The 22,649-nt window shown below is 36.0% G+C and overlaps 1 protein-coding gene across 1 annotated transcript; it reads right to left on the bottom strand.

The window, feature by feature from the left end:
* Window positions 1-4,115: 4,115 nt before the first annotated feature.
* On the bottom strand, window positions 4,116-15,064 carry LOC121426616. Its single transcript, XM_041622973.1, has 3 exons — window positions 14,550-15,064; window positions 7,646-7,781; window positions 4,116-4,875 (listed from the first exon to the last, which is right to left on the bottom strand). Exons 1-3 carry the CDS (start codon window positions 14,941-14,943, stop codon window positions 4,833-4,835), a joined length of 573 nt encoding a protein of 190 aa, XP_041478907.1. The 5' UTR covers window positions 14,944-15,064; the 3' UTR covers window positions 4,116-4,832.
* Between the last annotated feature and the right edge of the window lie 7,585 nt (window positions 15,065-22,649).

The following is a 22,649-nucleotide window of genomic DNA, read 5'->3' as shown; positions in this document are numbered from 1 at the left end:
TATAGTAGTTGTTTAACAAGTTTAGAATTTTAACATTAAAATTTTACTTTCTGATATTTAATCAACAAATTAAGCATGGTTGTTTAAACTGCTAAATAGAAATACTGTAAGGTTGTGAAAATTTGCAAATAGTGTATTATTAACTCTAAGAAGACGGGGGGGGGGGCTGATTCAGCCCCCCCCCTATATTTTTCGCGATAAATCCGCCGCTCGAAATTTCTTGACCGCGTCGCTCGCTGACTTTTTACTTACAAGTCTCGCGCAACTTTTTTTTTTTTTGCTTGTCAAATTTTCCAGTCCCTGGTCCCCCCTACCTTTGGGGACAGATTTCCGACCATGGTTGCACACATCCCGCTCTCAGACAAGTTTATAAGAGTTCTTGTATCGTAATACATACGAATCGAAATTGAGAAATCTGATACAATCACATATGGTTTAGTCAGTATATCTTTTTATTCTGTAATGAACTTAAAAAGTAAAATAAGTAATTTGTGTATGTTTGATAAAAAACACAATTTCGTGTACACAGCACAATGCACATGTTTAAAAATACTACGTAATGACACTAAAAAAGAGAATATATTCAATATAATTCAAAATCAGAGAGATACATTATAGCAACCATCCTACATGACCATTGTCTAGGCCTACTAATGCAATAGTGGAAAATCACATGGCAAAAATGTCCCAACATGCCGAAGCACGATCATCTAATGGTAAAAGAATTGTGAAAAAGGGTGATATTGGGTGCTTCATATTAAATCGGTCGATGGTTTTAAGATAAGGCTAAACAAAATTGAAATGTCTACTTTCATCGGGGGGGGGGGGGGGGGGGGTGGGCACGTCATTAATTAAAATTCATCACTAGCCAAACACGCCTCCAGCAATTATATCCGGATTGAGGAGTTTGCCTGCAGTAACAGGAAGAAGAAAGTAGAGCTAATGTCGCTGTGACATAAGCGTCAGATGAATTAAAATTCACTTTAAGACTAAATATACACGTTTTAAAAAAGTTTTTAATTAGTTCCTTTTTCTTTTCTAACAAGAGTACCAATAAGAAGATATTCGATATGATATTATTTTCATATTATATTCATATTATATATTTTTAGTATATACTTCGAGGAATATGTGTGGTTTTAGTAAGCCACGGATTTCTATTCCCAGTAGTTTTGTTTTTAGGTATTTGGAGAAAATCTAAACAAGGATAACCTCAGCTGAATGAAGTTGTACGAAGTTGGCGTACGTGGCCACGGAGTATTGTTACTATGGTGGCCCTGAAGGGACATCGCATATAGACCAAAATCGCGAATATTCACGACGAAATTGGCGACGAAATTCACGATGTCGTGAATTTCGTCGTGAATTTCGTCGCGAATTTCGTCGTGAATTTGAAATTCACTACGAAATTGGCGACGTCGTGAATTTCGTCGCCAATTTCGTCGTGAATATTCGCGATTTTGGTCTATATGCGATGTCCCTTCAGGGCCACCATATGTTACTGGGGGTGCTGTGGCAATGCTCAGCACCCCCAGTAACAATAGAATAATCCTCAGTGGACAGGCCCATGGTTGCGTATGCGACCAATTTCTCCATCACAGTTATACCATGGTCACATTTGTTCTACGACGGCCGTACGGCGAGTCGAAAACAGCCGTTTTATCAATTTTGATTCAAACCACCTATATGTAGTTGGACAAAAAATGTTAAAACGGCTGTTTTCGACTCGCCGTACGGCCGCCGTAGAACAAATGTGACCATGGCATAAGGGATACATAACGTTCGGTTTACTATCTTTCTGCTTTCACACAAAGTACTTTATTGCAAAAGCTGAACCATCTGAATATTAACCAGGGTCCAGTTACATAAAAGTTAGAAATTAATCGCGAAATATGAACTGGCCTATCAAGATCATCGTTGCATGCGCATTTTGCTCAGTAGACCGACTATATAGGATCCAATCAGAATTGTTCTCTCAAATTAGCGATTTATCGCTAACATTTGTGTTACGGGGCCCAGATTGTGTCATTGAGGGCAATCACCACTGCTATCGAACCACTGCCCACCCCCCCCCCCCAGAAAAAAAATGTGAAAACAGAAGGAAAAAGATAATATCTATATACACGAGGCTCTTACAAGCATCCTATTCCATGTGTTCTAAATGCTATCACACTGCATAATTCAGTTCTATTCAGTTCAAGTTTAAATGATTATAAAAATAAACAAAATTATGCAAAATGCGTAAATGATTTTAACTTCTGATTATGATGTATCATAGTTGATGATTAATACAATATCAATACAAGTTAAATGAAAAAAAGGTATATCACTCGTCTTTGCTGACTCCTCTAATCTGTAATACAATGCTGTATTGCTTGACTATCTTCATGATCTATTCAATTCAATTGTCTCTTTATAGGCATAAAACCTGCACAGGTTTACCAAGAAAAACAAAACATATATAAAACGTTTAGCCTACTACTATAGACAAATACTGTTATTTGCAATTTATCTTGTTTATTAGACAGTGCACGCAATTGTTGTGTGTCAGCAATGTGTCTTAAAAAAAACTAAACAAAAATATATAAAATGAAAAAGCTAAACCACAGGCTCGTTTTGCACAATGGGGAAACATGATTTTATACAAGGCAAATCCCAGACAGGGATATAAAATAATAAGGCATTAACCACGCAAAGCACTGTACAACACTGCATCAAAAATGGATTAAAAAAATAATATAAAGACAAAATACATGCAATAACAAAGGACATGGGCCACTCGTTTTTCACGGAAAGGGGATACATCAAGGCAAACCCCAGAGAGCTGATAATAGAAAATAAAAATTACATAAGCAGAGATAACCTCGCAAAGCACTGTACAACGCAGCATCAAGATTGTTTTTCTATGGTCAGCCCCCATACTTCTGGCTCAACCCCCCCCCTTTCAAATCCATTCCGCGGCCCCTGCTATGGTAGTATTAGGGCAAGAGATGAGGTCATCGGGTTGCTTATTAAAAAAAGAAAGAAGGGGCCATCATACTTGATTGTAGTTCTTGAGAAATTGTATTTCAAATTTGGTAAATAATAGTTTTCCTGATTATCTATACATAGTAGTGTAATAGGAGAGATTTTCACAATAAATCATTTGCACTGGAGGGATGTTTTCATGATTCATAATTTGTACACTTCAGTGGGAAAATCGTTTTATGATTCATAATTATGTTTTATAGGGAAAAGTATGGCATCCTTTCAATGTGTGTAACAAAATAAAAAATATCACTGTCGTACAAATTGGGGGGGGGGGCTTGGGGGCGATAGACCCCAGAATTTTCAAATCCAAAAAAAAAAGAAAGGAAAGAAAGAGGAAGGTGTTGATGTAGTAATTGTCTAAATACTGTGTCAAACCTTTTCACAAAATAAGGTTTTCGTATTAAAAAGGTCAAACTTGTACTCACTTGCTTCGCTCTCTTTTCACAGCTTTTTGGAAATGTTGCCAAATACGCCATGGTCTGACCCCTCAGAATTCTTGGCTCATTATTATACATGGCTATATCATGATATATAGACATATTGGACAATGCTGAGCCCCCCCCCCCCCTGTTCATGAAGTTGATTTTATGAAGTAATCTATACATCTTTCAAACTACAATGTCTACAATCTCTTTATAATTTGAACCTGTTTTTATTCTGCCAGTTGAAGCATCTTAGGAAAAATAAAGCAACAGTGCACACACCTAAGGCTGTAAGCGATCCGCCTTGTTACCATAGAACATAATCATATATATATATATATATATATTAATTATGGATACGATAATTATTGTGGTTTTACCATCAAAATAAGCATTATAATTTTCATTAGGCCTATATAATCAGGTGCTGAGGTGTCGTACACTGTTAGAACATTTATCCTTAAAATAAAGAAGTCCCTGCAGCAGAGTCTCGAGAACACCTGTAATCTTATACCAGATTGCGTAAAATTACAGAAAATTGGTATTTGGTGTATGGAACCTTACAAATTTCCTTAAATAAAACAGCCTTCCCCTTTTTTTAAACCGACCTGTTCTGTTAAATTGCAAAAAAATTCCTGTTTAATGAATTTACAGAATGATTTTGCAAAATCTTCCGGGTTTTTTTCTGTAAAATCAGGGTTTTTTTAACAGTGTAAATTTTGTCGTCATGATCATGGAATCAGGGGTTAAGAGACGACCCTTGAGAGTCATAGAGGACCCCCATCCCCCGATATATTTTTCTCTTACGGTAATCTCTATATTCTGCGTCAGGTAATCCCACTATATATGGTTTCTTATTGTTTACTCCATCAATCATACATCTTCAATAGTCGTAAAGTATCAAAAGCAATTTGCCCTATATCTATTATGGCTCTCATTGTTAGAATCCTTTAAGGCTTGCATTGCCAATTTAAGATTGAAGGTTCGATTTATTGCCCCTTTATTAATTTTTAAATTGAGACTTGAAGTGTATTTCATATAGTCTTTTAATCTTCGGCGCAATTAGAGGCAAACTCATAGGACTATATGAAAAAAAGTTCGCCCTGGGATCGCCGCTCAAATATCGCCCTACATGTACTCAGGTGTCAACTAATTCTGTTATCCTACAAAAGAATGCAACCCGATTCTTGCGATTCTTGTTTTTTGGCAGATGTTAAGGCTTTATCTGCCACGATCGTACACTGGTTGAGAACTTCCAGCAACTCCATATGTTTATCTTCGTCATAGGCGTGATCCACCCTTGTATAGTTCTCGATCTCGAAGACGAATCGAACTCCCAGGTCGGGAAGGCCGGATTTGAAACACGTCACATCCTTGACGTCAAACGTTGCTTTGTGCGTTATTACTAAAATGGGATGTTCTCCTGCATAAAGTAAACGAAGCATTAATAGCAGGTGTTGTAATTATTTATATCGCTAGCCCCCCCCCCCCCACACACAAACAAACACACCTCTGAAGCCCCTGGGCCCTAAAAAAAAAAGAAGCGTTCTGAGGTCCCTGAATATAATGAAGACAATAGCCAGAGAAGGTTTATAGTGTCCTAGCCCGTCGCCTTATAAAGAACATTCATTTTTGTGCTGTTCGGATAGCACCCTAGCCCCCCCCCCCCCCGTTGCAAAAACCTGCTGGGTCAGCGCATACAATTATAGAATTCTTTGTTTTTGTCTTGTTTAAAAGTATTCTTTTTATTGAATTTTCCAGTGACATGACAGTCAGCGGCGAAATACAAACGTAAACTGACAAATAATACTTCGAGGCATTGGTACAAATCCACCGAGGGCGAACCTTGTTCGGGGGGGGGGTGCACCCACAAATGTAATAACGTCCACAAATGTAATAACACTTTACCCACAAAATAATGTAATAATGCACTTTACTCACAAGTGTAATAATTTTTGATCGCCCACAAATGTAATAAATTTGAAGTGATTTTTGGCGAATCCGTTTTAAACTAAAATCCTATAGTAATGCGTTCATATAGCACAAAAGTGCAAAGTCTTTTTTCCAGACCCGGTTACTTCAAAAATTATAATATAAGTCCATGTTTTTTTTTTCCAAACCCGGTTGTTTAAAAAATTATAATATAAGTCCAAATTCTTTTTTTTTCCAGATTCGGTTATTTCAAAAATTGTAATATTATTTAATATCAAGATTACCGATCATAGTGACTAAAAAGGGATGACGATTCACATTACCAGGAATTAAGCGCATTTGAAACTAGTAAGGTTGAATGATATTATAGGGTGAATTGTATAAACTATATATCGATTTTCTCCATTGGCATGATTGATAATGTTTGCTCGAAGTCTATGCGAGCTAGTCTATACAAAAGAGGAAATTTCGCAATACCGTGTATGCAGGAAAAAACCATATAGGCCTTTTTTCGAAATGCATACCTGTCATATCCTCGATTGTGTTGACAAGGTCATCCAAATCAGCCGCTCTAGCAGAAAGGCTCTCGCCACTATAGATAACACAATTAATAACATATCAAAATTAAGAACAAAAAATGAGTGACAATGTCAGCTTTATAAGACAAGCAAAGTTACTGGGTAGGGTTGGTGAATGGTAATCAGAAGTAAATGAATTACCCTGATAATGATGATATAACAAATTAAGGTCGGGGGACACAATATGGTATGTTTCCCCTGCCGTTCCTTAAAATTTTTGGACGTCCTGTATTTGGTACAACTGTGATTTATGTAAATATAATAATAATGATTATAATAACAGGCATATATAGCGCCATCTATCTAGAAAAATTCCATTCTGAGGCGCGCAAGAAAAAAAAAAGAATGAGAAAGTTTGGATGAGTGTCAAAGTGCCAATAACTAATACTGTTAGAACCAAGAGATAAGATTGGGAGGTCTCCCGTGATGGTATAATTCTTAAATTCAACGGCAAATTATGCCAGAGAGAAGGTGCTGAGGCAGAGAAAGCTTGCGCACCTTATGCTACACGTGTCTTGGGAGTCTTAAGAAGTTGCCGGTGTGATGATTTTAGGCTACGAGCTGGTGTATAAGGCATGCCAACGTCTTGTAGATATTATGGTGCCAAACCATTTAACACTTTCCAAGTGAGAAGAAGTATTTAAATTCTATTCGCTTCCGGATTGGCAAACACTATTACTTTTGGAGAATTGGTGAAACGTGTTGATATTTTGACGTACCAGTTACAAACATTGGCAGCTGTATTCTGAGCATACCGAAGTTCATTGACATTGCGTGAGGTTGTATTAAAAAGAAGAGCATTTCCAACATCTAATCGAGATAGTACAAATGAGTGTATAAGCACAATGTACACCCTGTATGTATTATAATATCATATTTATTCAAGATAAAAAGTAATGAATCAGCATATGGATGTTATTTCTATAGTTATGGAGTGGCTCGCTACACTCTGTTGTTGTATTTAATGGTAAGGAATCACTTCTATCATAGCAAAATAAGAGTGTGTTTATTTTCATCGCGCATTTAGTATGACAGGGTTGCTGAGAGATGGCAAGCATTTAAAATGACCGAACAATTCAAATATCATATAATGCATATTATGTAATGCTTCTTATTTTAGAATATGTAACTGCTCAGTTGCAAAATATTTTCAGTTATATTTTATTCAGAATATTGATGTCTTTAACTGAAGTACATAAAATAAAAAAACCTAGTTATTATGAAGAAAGTTAAATTCTCTACGACGAAAAACTGTACTTTTCTACGCTCATGCGCTTCGCTTGCTAGCATATAAGGAAGGCATAAATAGGAAGTTTTAATCGATACAAAATGATTTTGGAAAAAAAAGTATATTTGAAAATCTGAGGAATCAAAATAAAGGTACTCTTTACAATATTATGTCATTTTATGAGATGACAGGGTCCATTGTGGATTCCCACAGGGCTCCACACGGCGCCCTCTTCTATTCATGATATTCAGTAATGACCTATTCAATGTTTCTCAAGTTTTTCCTCTTTGCCAATGACACACATGCAATTGTTTCCGATATGTGATATTGTTGCATTTGTCATTTTATTTTATTATTGTCACTAATATAAATGAATTAATATTGTTGATGGGTCCTCTGCTAATGGATTAGTAAGAAATTGTGATAAAAAAATGTTAGAAATTCATGCTTCATACCTCATAACTATTACGGCACAGTGGATCTCTAATTCCTTGCTGGTTGATTTGGACTTCAGCTTATTAATGTATGCAACTAGTCTCTGTATTGCATTTTTATCCCACACAACCTTTTCGCCATCACGCCGGGCTCCCCCTGTAGCAAATGAAAATAAAAATGCTTGAAATAGTGCTTAAAATTACCCCCTTTCATAACGGAATATTAACAATTTTCAGCTCGGAGTTCGCACTCACTTTATTGATTTGATTGATTGATTGCATTTATTCTTTTTCATTCCAAAATTTGACAAAAGTTACAATGTAAAACATAACACAAAAATATATACAGAAATTAAAAAAGGGAACCCACTGGAAAGCAAACCTTGTTAGTATGGGTTCCCTGTAATAAATAGTTAATTAAAGTATGTGTTTGATCAATGAAAATCAATTCGTAAATTAAAAAGGTTTGTACAATGAAAAAGAACACCAATGGGGTCAAGCTTTTTATGTATACTCACTAAGTTACAATTAACAGAAAAAAATATTTCATACCTCAACTGAATAAAAAGAAAAGAGTGTGTGAACAGACAATCACTTGGACAAGACAGGACGAATACTAAAAAACAAAACAAAGACAAAAAAAACGGCACACAAACAAAAACAAAACAGAACAAGACAGCAAAAAAAAAATAGTATACCCTTCCTTTTCATAATGATTAAAATGTGTTTGGAATGCCCAGGTTTTACGTTAAATTTGGTTCCCACGTCGAAGATACATATATCCAAAAAAAAAAAAATGGATTTAGCCCCTTTTGGAATCAAGCTCTCCACAAAAAATTAATAGATAACTAAATAAATAAATGAATGAATAAATAAACAAATAAATGAATGAATAAATCAATAAATATATATATACATCTATACATCTTTATATATATATATATATATATATATCATAAGGAAAACTTACGGGCCAAAACGATCATTTTGAGCGAGAATAGACACAGGACGTGAAGCATGTAATGCTCGAGCAAACACCACTGACGCGCCAGTGCGAGCATCCACCCTGCCGAGTGCGGACTGATCCATTATGCGTGAATAGGGGTGTACAATGTAAACAGGGGAATTAAGTTGGTTAATAATTGCATTGCAGTGTTCGCTCGACTCTCCTCTTCCTCATGAAATAGTGAGCCAAACATCTGCTAAAGTGAACGATCGTAATGGCACCAGTCTCCACTGCGGAAGCCTCCATAGCGTGAGTTGTAATGGGTATTGTCAAGCTCCCTTACCTCTGTTGTAATTGATTGATTGATTGATTATTTTATTTCCATGCAACAACTGAACATACAACATAAAACGAATTAACAATATTCAAATATCAGAACAATCATTACATGGGAGGGGACAGTCATAAGCACAGAGGCTTGAAAAGGACACCCCTCAAGAAATGACTATACGGCCCTGAATGCGTCTTTTTTTTTTGTAAATAAAAATAAAATAACATTTACATTCTCCATATACGCAGCAGGGCCAAAATGAGAAACATCAAGCATGCCACAAAGATATAAAAATAAATAATATTACATAATTATAATGATGATATGTCAGCCGTGTATCGAAAGATAGTAATTTGTTTATTTTTGTAAGTATTAAACAAAACAAAACAAAACAAAAAAACCAATGACTTAGATCGAATAGCTGTTAATAATAAAATGTTTGAAATCGAACTTAAATTTATTCAATGTAGAAGCGTAACGTATTGTTATGGGTATATTATTCCAGGTATCAGGACCAGTATGTCTTATTGACCTATGAGCTAAAGCGGTTATTGGGTTTAATAAATGAACATTTGTCGAAGTTCTCGTAGGATAATTATGAATGAAAGAATTTAAAACGAACATATGATTAAACGTGGTTGGTAATTGACGACAGTAAAATCGATACATAAACAAAGCAATTTGAAATATATGTATGTCATCCATTTTCAAAGTTTTAAAACGATTAAAGAGGGGATCAGTATTTTCATAATAACCAACACCAGCACATAAACGAACAGCTTTCTTTTGCAATAAGAAGATATGATGATTTTTTGATTTGAATGAGCCCCAAACAATATTACAGTAAGTTACATGTGGCAGTAAAATAGAATTATAAATTGAGAGTAATGCTTGAATAGGCAAATAGTATTTTACTTTAAACATTATCCCTATGCATTGTGACATAGATGTGAGTATTTTAGATATATGATCATCCCACGTTAAGAACTCATCTATAATGACACCTAAAAACCTCACATTGTTTCTTTGTGCTATAGAAATATTACTTATTTTTATTTCTTCTGTATATTGATCAGATAATGCTTTAGAGCTCTTGAAATTAACATAATATGTTTTTTGCAAGTTTAACGATAATTTATTACTTTGGAACCATGTGGATATTTTGGGCAATTCATTATTCAAAATTTCAAAAAGCCTTTTTTTATCAGAGCTCGAAGAAATAACTGTAGTGTCATCAGCATAGAGGATATATTGCAATAGAGGTGAAGAATAAACAATATCATTAATATAAAGAAGAAATAAAAGGGGGCCTAAGATTGAACCTTGTGGTACACCACAATTTATATACTGCAAACGAGAACTAACTGAATTTATACACGTAAATTGTTGCCTATTAGAAATATAACTTTTAAACCAATTAAGGGTAGTACCTCTGACTCCGAAATATTTTAATTTATAAAGTAAGATATTATGATCCAGGGTGTCGAAGGCTTTGCTTAAGTCCATGAAAACACAAATTACATGCTCCTTTTTTGCCAAAAGAGAAGATATTTTATCATAAAGATCAACAAGAGCTAAATCAGCAGAATGAAGTTTACGAAAACCATATTGGGATGGATTAAATAAATTATGTAATGACAAAAATGAGACTAATCTGTTGTAAACAAGGCGTTCTAATATTTTTGAAAATGATGAGAGAACAGAAATGGGGCGATAATTCGCAATAAGTGTGCGGTCGTCCTTTTTATATATAGGAGTGACTTTTGCAACTTTCATGTCACGAGGAAAAACTCCAGATGACATTGAAATATTACATATATGAGTAAAAGGAATTATGATTGTTAATATAATATTTTTAAGGAGATTGTTACTTATCTCATCATATCCATAGGAACGTCTGGTTTTAAGATTATTAACAATTTTTAATATTTCCTCAGAATTTGTTGGATTAAAAAATAATGTATGTTGACATGAATTCCGTAAGTAATCTGCAAAATTAGTAGTAGTATTAGGTATTTTTGATGCTTGTTCTTGCCCAACATTGATAAAATAATCATTAAAACCGTAAAAATATCATCCAATGTTTCATATACAACATCGCCATGTAAATATTTATGATTTACATTAACATCCTTTGTTTTTCCTAATAACTCGTTAATATTTTTCCAAGTAGCTGACATATCGCCTTTGGTATTTTCAAATTTTTGCGAATAATATGATTTCTTTGCATTTTTAATAATACATGTTAAAACATTTCTATATTTTTTATATTTAGTAATATTTTCAGGAGAAGAATTCTTTAAACTAATCTTATAAAGTTTATTTCTTTTTCGAATTGATTTTACAATCCCAAAAGTAATCCATGGTTTTCTGGGGGTTTTTGATGACTTTTTCAGTCTAATTTTTGGAATGTTACGGTCTAAGTGATAATGCAATTTTTCAATGAATAATTTATATGCTGTATCAGCAACGTTACAAGATAAAACATCTTCCCAATGTTCGGATTGAAGTTCGGTTACAAAAGTTTGAATATTTTCAGGAGACATCCTTCGAATGTATTTAGATTTTGCAATATGCTTTTTGTTTTGTCTAAGTGTAGTGATCATGAATATAGGAAGATGGTCAGAAATATCTGAATATAATATACCAGACGATACATGTTGCTTGTCAGTGTTGGAAAAAATATTATCGATTAAAGAGGAACTTGCAGCAGATATACGGGTAGGTTTATCTATAAAAGGGTATAATGCATACGAATTTAATAAGTTGACAAACGTTTGACTCTGTTTGTTTACATCCAGAATATCAATATTGAAATCACCAGATAAGTATATGTCTTTATGTTCATTTGCAAGTTTATGAAGAACAATATCTAGATCAAAGAAAAAAGATTCAATATTTAAATGAGGTGGTCGATAAACAACACCTATCACTGAGTTTTTTGAATTACAGTTGTCAACCTCAATAAATAATGATTCAGCACTATTATTCTGAAAATTTAAGTCTTTCCTAATTTTAAATTGATATGTTTCCTTAATATATATAGCAACACCACCGCCTTTCGTATTATTTCTATCAACATGAAGAAGTGAATAACCACTGATATTAAATAATTCTGGAGATTTGTCATTTAACCATGTTTCAGTTACACATATAAGACTATATTCATATTTAACAGAAGAGAGCAATTCTTGAAAAGCATCAAAATTCTTACACAAACTTCTTGCATTGACATGAAGAATACTAAAGTGTTCATCTTTGAAAGTAATCTTATTTTCGAATTCATGGGGTAAATAATATTGGCAAGGAGAAACTTCAATAGTTTCATTTAGTTGCAAATCTGTATTACTTTCCATCATGAAATAAACATTCATATAAAAAATACTTGCACACATTAATGAGAATGTGCATAAAGGCAATCACCTTCCTTGCATCTTGTAATAAATAATTGTAACAGTAATATTTATGAATCGATACACGACTGACACAAAGATATACTAAAATTACTTGCTGACTTGCGTTTATATAAGTAAAGTAATAATTATTGTAGATTATTTCAAGACTGATAATCAAATTAAGTACAAAAATATTGTGACATGCTAAAAATATGGCACAGCGATACGCAATAAGGCATTTATACGAATATAAATACAGTAAAAAACAAATGTTTTTGTTGAATGCTATTGTAAGACTAGCTTGACCTCAGGTTACAGAAGAGGAACTTTCGCATTGAATTAGAATGTGGTAGGGAGAACAAAAAAGAAAAAGAAAAAGAAAAAAACAGATCCACAAAGAATTTGTCGTTTCAAAAGTTTATCAGCAATTCGAATTGCAGCTGGCGTTTAATCAGTTTGTCATGAGCAACACAGTTTTGTTGTAATTGTTGCTAATCAGTGAAACTAAAAATATAACTCAGCTCCATAGTATGCTGTGACAAATATGTTTAAAGAATGTAATCACTAATTTATTTTCCTAAAAGGTCAATATCCAGCTGTTGTCGTTCATAACTGCATGAAATATAGTAACATCGTTTCTAGCAGGTGTAACATACCTGTAGTCAGAGCGAGTTCAAAGAGTTAAATCAAATATTGTACTTACAGAGATCATTCATGTTTCGATAGTGAAACTGATTGCTTTCTAGATTAAAAATAGAGATGTAGTAAATAAAGATTGCGGACAAAATGGTTCAGTCCGTATCACGATTTCACAGCAATAAACATTACGTCATTGTAGTTTTGGTACATTTCTTGTGATTCGATGACAAACTTTGAAGAAAAAATAATCACTTGATTTCTGACCAATCACAAACTTTTTGATATCGTATGATAGGAAATTTATCAAGCTGTCAAAAGCCGTCTGCCTTTAGTTCAACGAACTTTAATTGGGTCGCCCGCCAGCTGCGAACAAAGAGCTCAGTGTAAGCAAAAAACTGCGATTTCTGACATTTCCCATAGACAAACTGCCTGTACTAGACATCTTTGAAGAAAAAATGATCACTGGATTTGTATTGTAATTGAATAAAATGTACATTATTCAAAAGAAAATGAAATAAACTTTCAGAGTCCGCGTGCCATTTGGAGAAATACCACCCCAACGCGGAGATATGAACAATTTAGTGCAAAAATGTCCCAAGTTTCACTGCGTTTCACGTGTTGTAGCGAGTGTGTGCGTATACACACGGCGCTAAGGAGTGGAAGTTTTCCTTATGTATATATATATATATATATATATATATATATAGTATATTGTTGTGTGACGAGAAAGGATGAAGAGAACAAAGGTAGGCGTAGTTTAAATCAAGGTTCCTCATAGCTATCTACCATATACATATATATATATATATGATATATATATATATATATATATATATATATTATATATATATATATATATATATATATATATATATATATATTGAGCTTCTTCGCCAATATATTACTCACTGAAGCACCCACGCAATGTTTAGGTCCTTGCTCATCACAATTATATATAATATATATATATATATAATATATGTATATAGGATGTGTGTGTGTGGGTGTATGTACATATATATAATATAATCTTAAACTGTTAAATCTTCAAAATAAATAAACCAAAAAAAAGTGCTCGCGCTTCTCGCTGGCATTATTGATTTAGGGAGAAAATAATGTGTTTAGGATGCCCAGAAACAAAAGAAAAAAAAGCTCCACCTTCGCATGTTTCTTGATACACAGCTTGTTCTTTATTCAAAATGTGCTAAAATATGCAGTTTCAGATATGAATGTACAGTTTTTTCTGCACCCACTTCTCACTCACACTTTTAATTTAGGTATATACACTTCCTTTTCAAATTGAAAAAAAAGGTGTTTATAAAGTCCAGGGGCGGTATTCTGCGGTCACTATCTTTATTTTATCTCTTAAAATGACATTAGTATTTTGAGATGTTTACTTGTTTATAAGAAAGCTATGAAGTAACAGTTAGGACTACCACTTCGAAGAAACCATCAAAACTCGGCTTTAAGCGACCTATCTGGGAAAAATGTGGATGAACATACCCCCCCCCTTCGCAGAAGCTGGATCCGCCCCCGCCTATACCTGCAAGGCGTTGCAGATTTGGTTTAAAATTTGCAAGAGATTTGACAAAACTTTTGAAGTTTATAACACACCTAATTGGTATTGAACTTCGCTCATGACCGTTTCGCTGTAGTCCGGCATACCCCTGTTATCACAGATAGCCAGATGGTCAGTCAGGTCGTAACAATCTCGTGTCATGGTGATTGCAGCGTTGTCAACGTACCCTTCTGGAGCCTTGTGGTGCCACATATCCCCAGTGACATAGAGAAGAGAATTAATGAGGGCCGACTTCCCAACGCCAGGTACTCCAAAAAGTCCGATCCTCGTCTGACGGGGAGGATTCTTCGGTCGTTTTGGCTCCGACCGAATGGTTATTCCAGGGGTGTATTTTCGTGAAGCTGCTGTCAATTCTGCGATTCGGATTTTCTTAGGGCTACTTATAATTACTCCTGCCATTTTCCCGTTGTTGTGTTGTAATACGCTCATGCTGTCTTACTTCAAAGTCGAATATTAATATCGAGCAAACATGCAATGCATTATAGCATTCGTTGAACATAAATGTTCCTGAAATGCTCGTGTGACTTTCCCATACTTTATTGGCGGGGAATACCAGGTAGCCTTTGAACTCCATGCAGACACCAGTAGCGAGTATGATGAGCAACATCCTAATCTTTCGTTTGAGTACGAGCGATCCATTGTTTGCTACGTCATTTGGGCGGGGATTCTGATAATAGATTCTGGTAGACGCCGGGGGGGGGGGGGGGCACTTCCATTCACGAGTGGATACCATGCGCGAACATGAGATCTCAAAAACCACCCTAAACACTTTTTCCATATTCTGAAAATGCACCCCTTAACAAGTATTGGCGTGTGAAACCCTACCCTTAACAAGTATTGGCAACAAAACGATACTATTGGCAAGATTCCCTGAATTGAACCCTAAACAAGTACAGCGATATTTTAATTGTTATGTCACGGACGTACGTCGGTCGTCGGTTTTACCTTTACCTACATCATTGGGTTTAGTACAGCCCAACTCGCGCAAATCGTACTCTAAACACGTAATGTTGACTCCTAAAGTACATCCTTTATAAAGCATTTTAGTCTTGATTGTTATACCCTCACAAATTTGACCCTAAACACGTAGCTTTCCTAGCGAAATAGATACACTTTTTTCATTATTTCAGTGTTTTTGACACCCTTATCACGTTACGTACGTAACTATCTTGAAAAAGACATCCTATTTACGTATTTGTTGGGGGTCGCGCATGGTATCCACTCGTCAATGTAAGTGGCCCCCCGGGTTTATACCTTGTCATTAAGTCATTATTGTATGCTCTTTTTTCCTTCGTCCCCTATTGTTTTGTTGTCTGGACTGAATGTAAATATCACAAACTGATTCTGATCTAACTTGACTGAACTGCTCCACAATTCATCTTCCTTTTTATTTTATTTTTATTCCTTACTTATATGAATCCACTTTGTGCACATACATGTTTTTTTATATATTGATTCCAACGTTGTTTCAATGCAATACACATTAAGAAATAAAGGTTCAAAATTGAACCTCGAAAGTTTGATGCAAAATCAGCACCCATATGGGTTGAAAATTTGAACCCCCGCTGATTCGGGGTTCAAAAATTGAACCCTGCGGTTGGGGTTCAGTTTTGCACCCTAAATTTTAAATTGAACCCCTAGGGGTGCAGTTTTGAACCCGCAGGGTGCAAAAATGAACCCCAACCGCAGGGATCAATATTTTGAACCCCAAATCAGGGGTTCAATTTTTGAACCCATAGGGTGTTGATTTTGCATCAACCTTTCGGGATTCAATTTTGAACCTTTATTTCTTAGTGTGTATTATCCTGTTCATCAGTCACTAAATGCAGTACTTATCAGGTTCTTTTTCTGGTCTGTATATTTTTGTTAAATACACTTCTTTTTCATGACAAAAAAAATGCTCCGAAATAATGAGGCCTAAATACATTTTCGAACCCCAAATAAGGGGTTCAATTTTTGAACCCATAGGGTGCTGATTTTGCATCAACCTTTCGGGGTTCAATTTTGAACCTTTATTTCTTAGTGTGTATGTATTTTATACTGAATTCCCTTTTTTTACGCTCAAACTTTAGCTGTCCTCTTAAAATTGTATGCGTGAACCAAAATCTTGAGTTATATGACAGTTTAAAATCATTGTATATTATTCCTTACCTATACAACAGTGATTTAGTTCGCTCCTTGCAAAAACTATAGCAGCCAAATGCATTTTTATAAAATATTTCATTTAACTTGCTAAATTATTGAATTTTATAATCTCTTCCTATTAGCAACAGGTTATATTTTATCCCCTTTGTGATTATGTTTGATGTACTGTATAAATATTTTATGCTTGTGTTTACTTTTTATTGTATATCGACCCCATGGAAGAACAGTATTGTCATTCTTACAAAACAATATGGGCTATCCATCCGTTCTGTATTTTTTGTTTTTATATGGAAAATAAAGACTATACTGTATAGAAAAAAAACAAAAAAGTGTTGACAAGACAACAGTCTAGACTGGTGTTGCCTAAACTCCTATCTGGTGTTAGCCTAAAGCCAAACCGATGCTGTCTACCTCAGGCTCTGGTGTATTTCTATAAAGATACCGGGATGGTGTGAAATCAACACCGGTGTTCTTTGCAGTGTAAAGTGTAAAGATGGTCTAACCATGGATCTACGAGAGAGTCCATGGTCTATATATAGACTCTATATGATGCCAGCGCGAAGCGCGAGCTGACACATATTGACCCGAAAAAAGGGGGACATTCTATAAAGACGTATAGAAAACGTACATGTACCTCACTAATATTGCGAGGGTGATGCGCGAGCTGAATCTCTTGATAAGAGATCCCAGAGAAAGAGGTCGCTGTTGGCGCTCTTTGTTGTCATGAACAGGATGTGTAGGCCATATCAAAAGCTGTGCGAGCTTCAAAGTAAACAGTCATAAAATTTTGAGGGGCTATCTTTTTGCGTTTCGGAAATATCACGCGAAGCGTTAAGGTGTGCCATCCATGCCCCCTCCCCGTCCTTTTAGGGTTAACCAAGTCTTACCATATCTCGCCCTCTTGCTTGTAGCAGGTACCATCACCATACTCTGGCTCACACGAACTCACTGCTGATGTCCACAAGATGAATATGCTACACTAAAATTACAATTCCGGTTCAGTCATGCGTTAATTTTCAATTTAGTAACTCATTCCAAAGGACTAACCACTAAAAAAACTGTAAGGCTAATTCCTGCCAAGTCTAGCCGAGCTTAGTCTCTCAGGAGGAGAGGAAAGGGGGGGGGGGTGAGGTAGAGATGGATGGAGGGGTTACTAAATGTTCTGTTGACCGTTATCCCATCAACGTGCTTCACCTACGTAAGTCATATCTTACCCCATACACAGTAAGAAATAAAGGTTCAAAATTGAACCCCGAAAGGTTGATGCAAAATCAGCACCCTATGGGTTCAAAAATTGAACCCCTGATTTGGGGTTCAAAAATTGAACCCCGAGTGCGGTTGGGTTCATTTTTGCACCCTGCGGGTTCAAAACTGCACCCCTAGGGGTTCAATTTAAAATTTAGGGGTGCAGTATTGAACCCGCAGGGTGCAAAAATGAATCCCAACCGCACTCGGGGTTCAATTTTTGAACCCCAAATCAGGGGTTCAATTTTTGAACCCATAGGGTGCTGATTTTGCATCAACCTTTCGGGGTTCAATTTTGAACCTTTATTTCTTACTGTGTATTCTCATGAACACATTGCTGAGATCCAAATGATAAAGTCAAAATACTGCATTAAAAATTGCAATTTATGATCACTCATGCATTAAATTTCAATTTAATAACGCATGAAATTTTCTCAAACTACAAACTGATCACAACTAATCATTAATTCATCACAAAACCCTCGACTTTGCAAGGGTGACAGCCCGCTAGACCGAAGGTCCGCTAGACCGAGGGTCCGCGAGACCGAGGGTCCGCGAGACCGAAGGCCCGCGAGGCCGAAGGTCCGCGAGACCGACTTTTTTCCCTTCATCGGTTGCCGGTTGAAAGCTTGATATTCCAAGCATTTTGGTAACAATGATTAAGATGGGTAACTAAATAAACAATTGACGCAAGCGCGCGAGCTGAAAATTTTGATATTTCGATCTGAAAAAATTGACAGTTTAATGGACGTTTTTAATAAAGAACAAGATGTATATCCAACCAAATATTATTATTGCAAATCGAAGCGGGATTTTTTTTTGAGGTTTACCTGAAAACGGGACATTCTATTCACCTATTTAATCATGAAAAGTATGGGTTAATTGCTAAAGAAGTGATGCGAGCGCGAAACGCGAGCTGAAAATTTTTATATTCCACTCTGAAAAACGGATATTTTGAGCACGATTTTCAATAAAGAACGAGTTGTGCATCTCAATTTCGCTTGCCGATTTCTGTCTAACATTACAATCTTGTTTTATTTTTACACATCCGGAATTATTGGGGGGGGGGGGTAAACGATATGTTTGTCCCCCCCCCCTATCCCCCCAGGATCGACGCCTCTGATCGTAAGTTTATACTGTAAGTTAGCAGAAACACCCCCTCCTGCACCAAACCCTAGAGATCGAGACGTTTCGTGCGCGCAGTACGTGTTTCGCACCACGGCTCAGGCGGTGGTGAGCAGGCGTGCTCGCATTATAATTTGTTGGTGAGATATGTGTCTCTTTCTCATGAGTCATGAAATCCTAGCAACGCCACTGATTCTATATAGTTACGGGAATTATTTGGCACCCCCCCCCCCTCCCGTTAACAGGCACCTGTTACGCCACTGCAACGAGGCGTCTTAAAACACTCGACCGCGGCAACCGATGAAAAAAAAGTCGGTCTCGCGGACCTTCGGTCTCGTGGGCCTTCGGTCTAGCGGACCCTCGGTCTCGCGGTCCCTCGGTCTCGCGGACCCTCGGCCTCGCGGACCTTCGGTCAAGTGGTCGGACCCCTTTGCAAGTACCAAACAAAAAAATTCTTTAAGAAATTTTATTTTTTTATTTATTTCGTCTTTTTTCAACAGGGTAGCCCCATCAGTAATTACAATACTGTTATACTAGGAGGCCCTGCATAACATAAAATACATGAAAACATCCGAATGTGATATGAAAGATCAGTGCAAAATAATATAATATTCACCTAAGAAATAAAGGTTCAAAACTGCACCTTTGGGGGTTCATTATTTAAAATTTAGGGGTGCAGTTTTGAACCCGCAGGGTGCAAAAATGAAACCCCAACCGCAGGGTTCAATTTTTGAACCCATAGGGTGCTGATTTTGCATCAACCTTTCGGGGTTCAATTTTGAACCTTTATTTCTTAGTGTGTTGGATGCTACTTGTTAACGAGCAATAATAGAAAACTAATGTTTACAACATAATTCATGACTACAAGTAATTTCACTTTGGTTTAGTTATGGTCAACGAAAATGTTAGAAACAATACAGTTCATTTTAGGCTAGCAACAAAATAAAGTGTAAGAAAATGAACGTCTAAACTAGTCATAATAACTGATTATATTAATAAGCTGCTTTCAGAAATAATATTAATTAATAATATAAATTAGAATAGGATAGGTGTAATTGTATACAATTTGTAGTTAGTTATTATAATTACCTAATTTCTATTTGAAGGTTAATTCCAGCCCAGCCTAATTTTCATACCCTTTGTTTCAGTGGACAGTGCTCACTCAAGCATAAATAGTTTTCCAACTTTTGGTGTCATTTGAAAGTTGACTTTTATTACGTTCCATACATATATATAAGCCCCCCCCCCAAAGTAATATATATTTTTAATTGGCAGCCATTTCAAAAGTGTATATTTTTTGTGGGGGGGGGGGGCGCACTGTATACCGAGATGGTGTGAAATCAACACTGGTGTTCTTTGCTGTGTAAAATTCGTAATGAGGGTCTATCCATGGATCTACGAGAGAGTCCATGGTCTATCTAACCAAAGAGATGATGCCAGCGCGAAGCGCGAGCTGACACATAGCCATAATGACCCGAAAAAGGGACATTCTAAAGACTATGAATATAAACGTACCCCAACCGCAGGGTTCAATTTTTGAACCCATATAGGGTGCTGCTTTTGCATCAACGTTTCGGGGTTCAATTTTGAACCTTTATTTCTTAGTGTGTATATCTGACCAATCAAATAATGCCAGCGTGGAGCATGAGTTGAAAATTTGTGATATTCCAACCTGTTATCTGAACATTATAAGCACTTTTTGTAACCAAGAAAAAAATAAGTTCCTTACTAAACAATGATTGATGATTGATTGCGCAAAATGTGAGCCATTTTTTTTAAATTCTAACTTGAAAACTGGACATTCTAAGCATTTTTGTAACAATGGACAAAATGCATACACATTAAAACAAAATTATACAACACTGTTTACTATATGAACCTTACAGTAATTGTTTAAACAGTTTAAACAAGTGTTTGAATCTTAAGCAATAAAGTTTAATTTTCAATTTCTAATCTTCAATAAATTAAACATGATTGTTTAAACGGTTAAACAAATATTGCAAGGTTCATATAGTAAACAGCGTTGTATAAAATCTTAAACAGCGTTTTTATTGTGTATACCTTACTAAACAATAATGCGAGCGCGAAGTGCATGCGAGCCAAAAATTTGTGATTTTTAAAAAGGAAAGGGGCACGTCATTTCTTTTTGAAAAAGGGCACTTTCCCTTTTCTTTCTCTGACAGGGATTTTTTTTGTTGGGGGGGAGGGGCAAGTGCCCCCTACCACAGGTTCTGCCGCCCCTGTCGATAGGGACACTTTTCATTTCCCATAAGAAAGGAATGGTCTTTTCAAAATGAAATGCCCTTTCGTGAGAATTTGTTTATTTTAATCAGCGCATTTTCGTTTCTGAAATTGATTCTTTTTTTAAATGAATAAAGAGAGAGAAAAAATAAATATATATATTGGGAAATGTCCTTTTCTTTCAATTTTTTCTCTTGTTTTTTTTTCGCTCATGAAAGTGCACTTATAAAGAGAAGACAATTAGGTATGTTCTATTCAACTAATGTGTTCCTGAAGAGAGCATTTGGTCTCCCAGTACCCTCGCGTAGGGGGAAAAATGGCCGGCCCCTCATGTTTTCCCGTGATAACATGCGGGTAAGAATTTCTTAAGGCCTACACTTTTTTTATGAAATACCCCCCTCCCTACCCACCCCCCCCCCCCCTTTAAAAACAAATCAAAGCCTCAATTTATCATTTCAGAATAGGCAATGAATCAAGTTTTATGACACAGATCGAAAAAATCAAAAGCTTGATTGCCCGCTTCGCTCGCTTACATTATCTTATATTGAATAATCAGAGATTGCCTTCAAAAAGGGTTTTACGCAACTTACATTAATGTTAACACCGTAACACCAGACATGCAGACAGAAATCGTAATCTGGTGAATGTGTAATTTAATTGCACTCAATTTATAACATTTTCTTTTCGCTCCCGGCCCTCAACGAAAACACATTCGGCCGCCCTCAGCGGATAAGTTTAATGAAATGAACACCTAGATGAGCGGTCATGATTTAGAGTGGGGTAGATATGCTATTTTTGTGCCATTTACACTAGTAGTAGTCAGTGTGGCTTTCTTCCCTGTGCCCTACTCCAATTGACTTCGCTCCGCCACCCCTGCCATATAGTTTAGTTAACAATCTATAGTTTAGTAACACTGGCGGATCCAGGGGGGGGGGACACAGCCGGCCCGTGCCCCCAATGTAAAAATGCAATTAAAACAGAAGTATGCCCCCCCCCCTTTGTTTGACTGAAAGCCTCTTTTTTTTGCTTGTCAACTTTTTTAATAGGCGACAAAATAGCATTCATGTGATTAAAAGCTTTTTTTTTTTGCTTTTCATTTTTTTCCTCGGAAAAATGTCCCCCCCCTTAAAAAAAACCCCTGGATCCGCCCCTGTGTTTAAGTCTTATTTTAGGAAAGAGTTCAAGATGTCTTGTTTAACAAAGTTTATTGCTCTGTCATGGCTCATGCCTTAGGCGTGAATTTGCCTTCCAATGCCACATCATATTCGGCAGTAAGGTCAGAGTTCGCTCCGACTGGCTCCTATTATGGAAATGAGAATGATAACACATTGACAATTTATCGATTATTGGGTCAAAGGTCACCCAAGGGTTATTTGTGC

This window comes from Lytechinus variegatus, chromosome 13 (genome assembly GCF_018143015.1).
Source record: "Lytechinus variegatus isolate NC3 chromosome 13, Lvar_3.0, whole genome shotgun sequence".
NCBI classification, from domain to species: domain Eukaryota; kingdom Metazoa; phylum Echinodermata; class Echinoidea; order Temnopleuroida; family Toxopneustidae; genus Lytechinus; species Lytechinus variegatus.
The sequence above is the reverse complement of the archived record's forward strand: the minus strand, read 5'-3'. Positions and strand labels throughout refer to the sequence as shown.

Coding starts and splice junctions, on each gene's coding strand:
- LOC121426616 (XM_041622973.1), bottom strand. CDS start 14,943: ATGAGCGTATTACAACACAACAACGGGAAAATGGCAGGAGTAATTATA. Junction 7,782..14,549: donor CGAAGTTCAATACCAATTAG/GTGTGTTATAAA, acceptor CATTTGCTACAG/GGGGAGCCCGGCGTGATGGC. Junction 4,876..7,645: donor TGTGCCGTAATAGTTATGAG/GTATGAAGCATG, acceptor TACTTTATGCAG/GAGAACATCCCATTTTAGTA.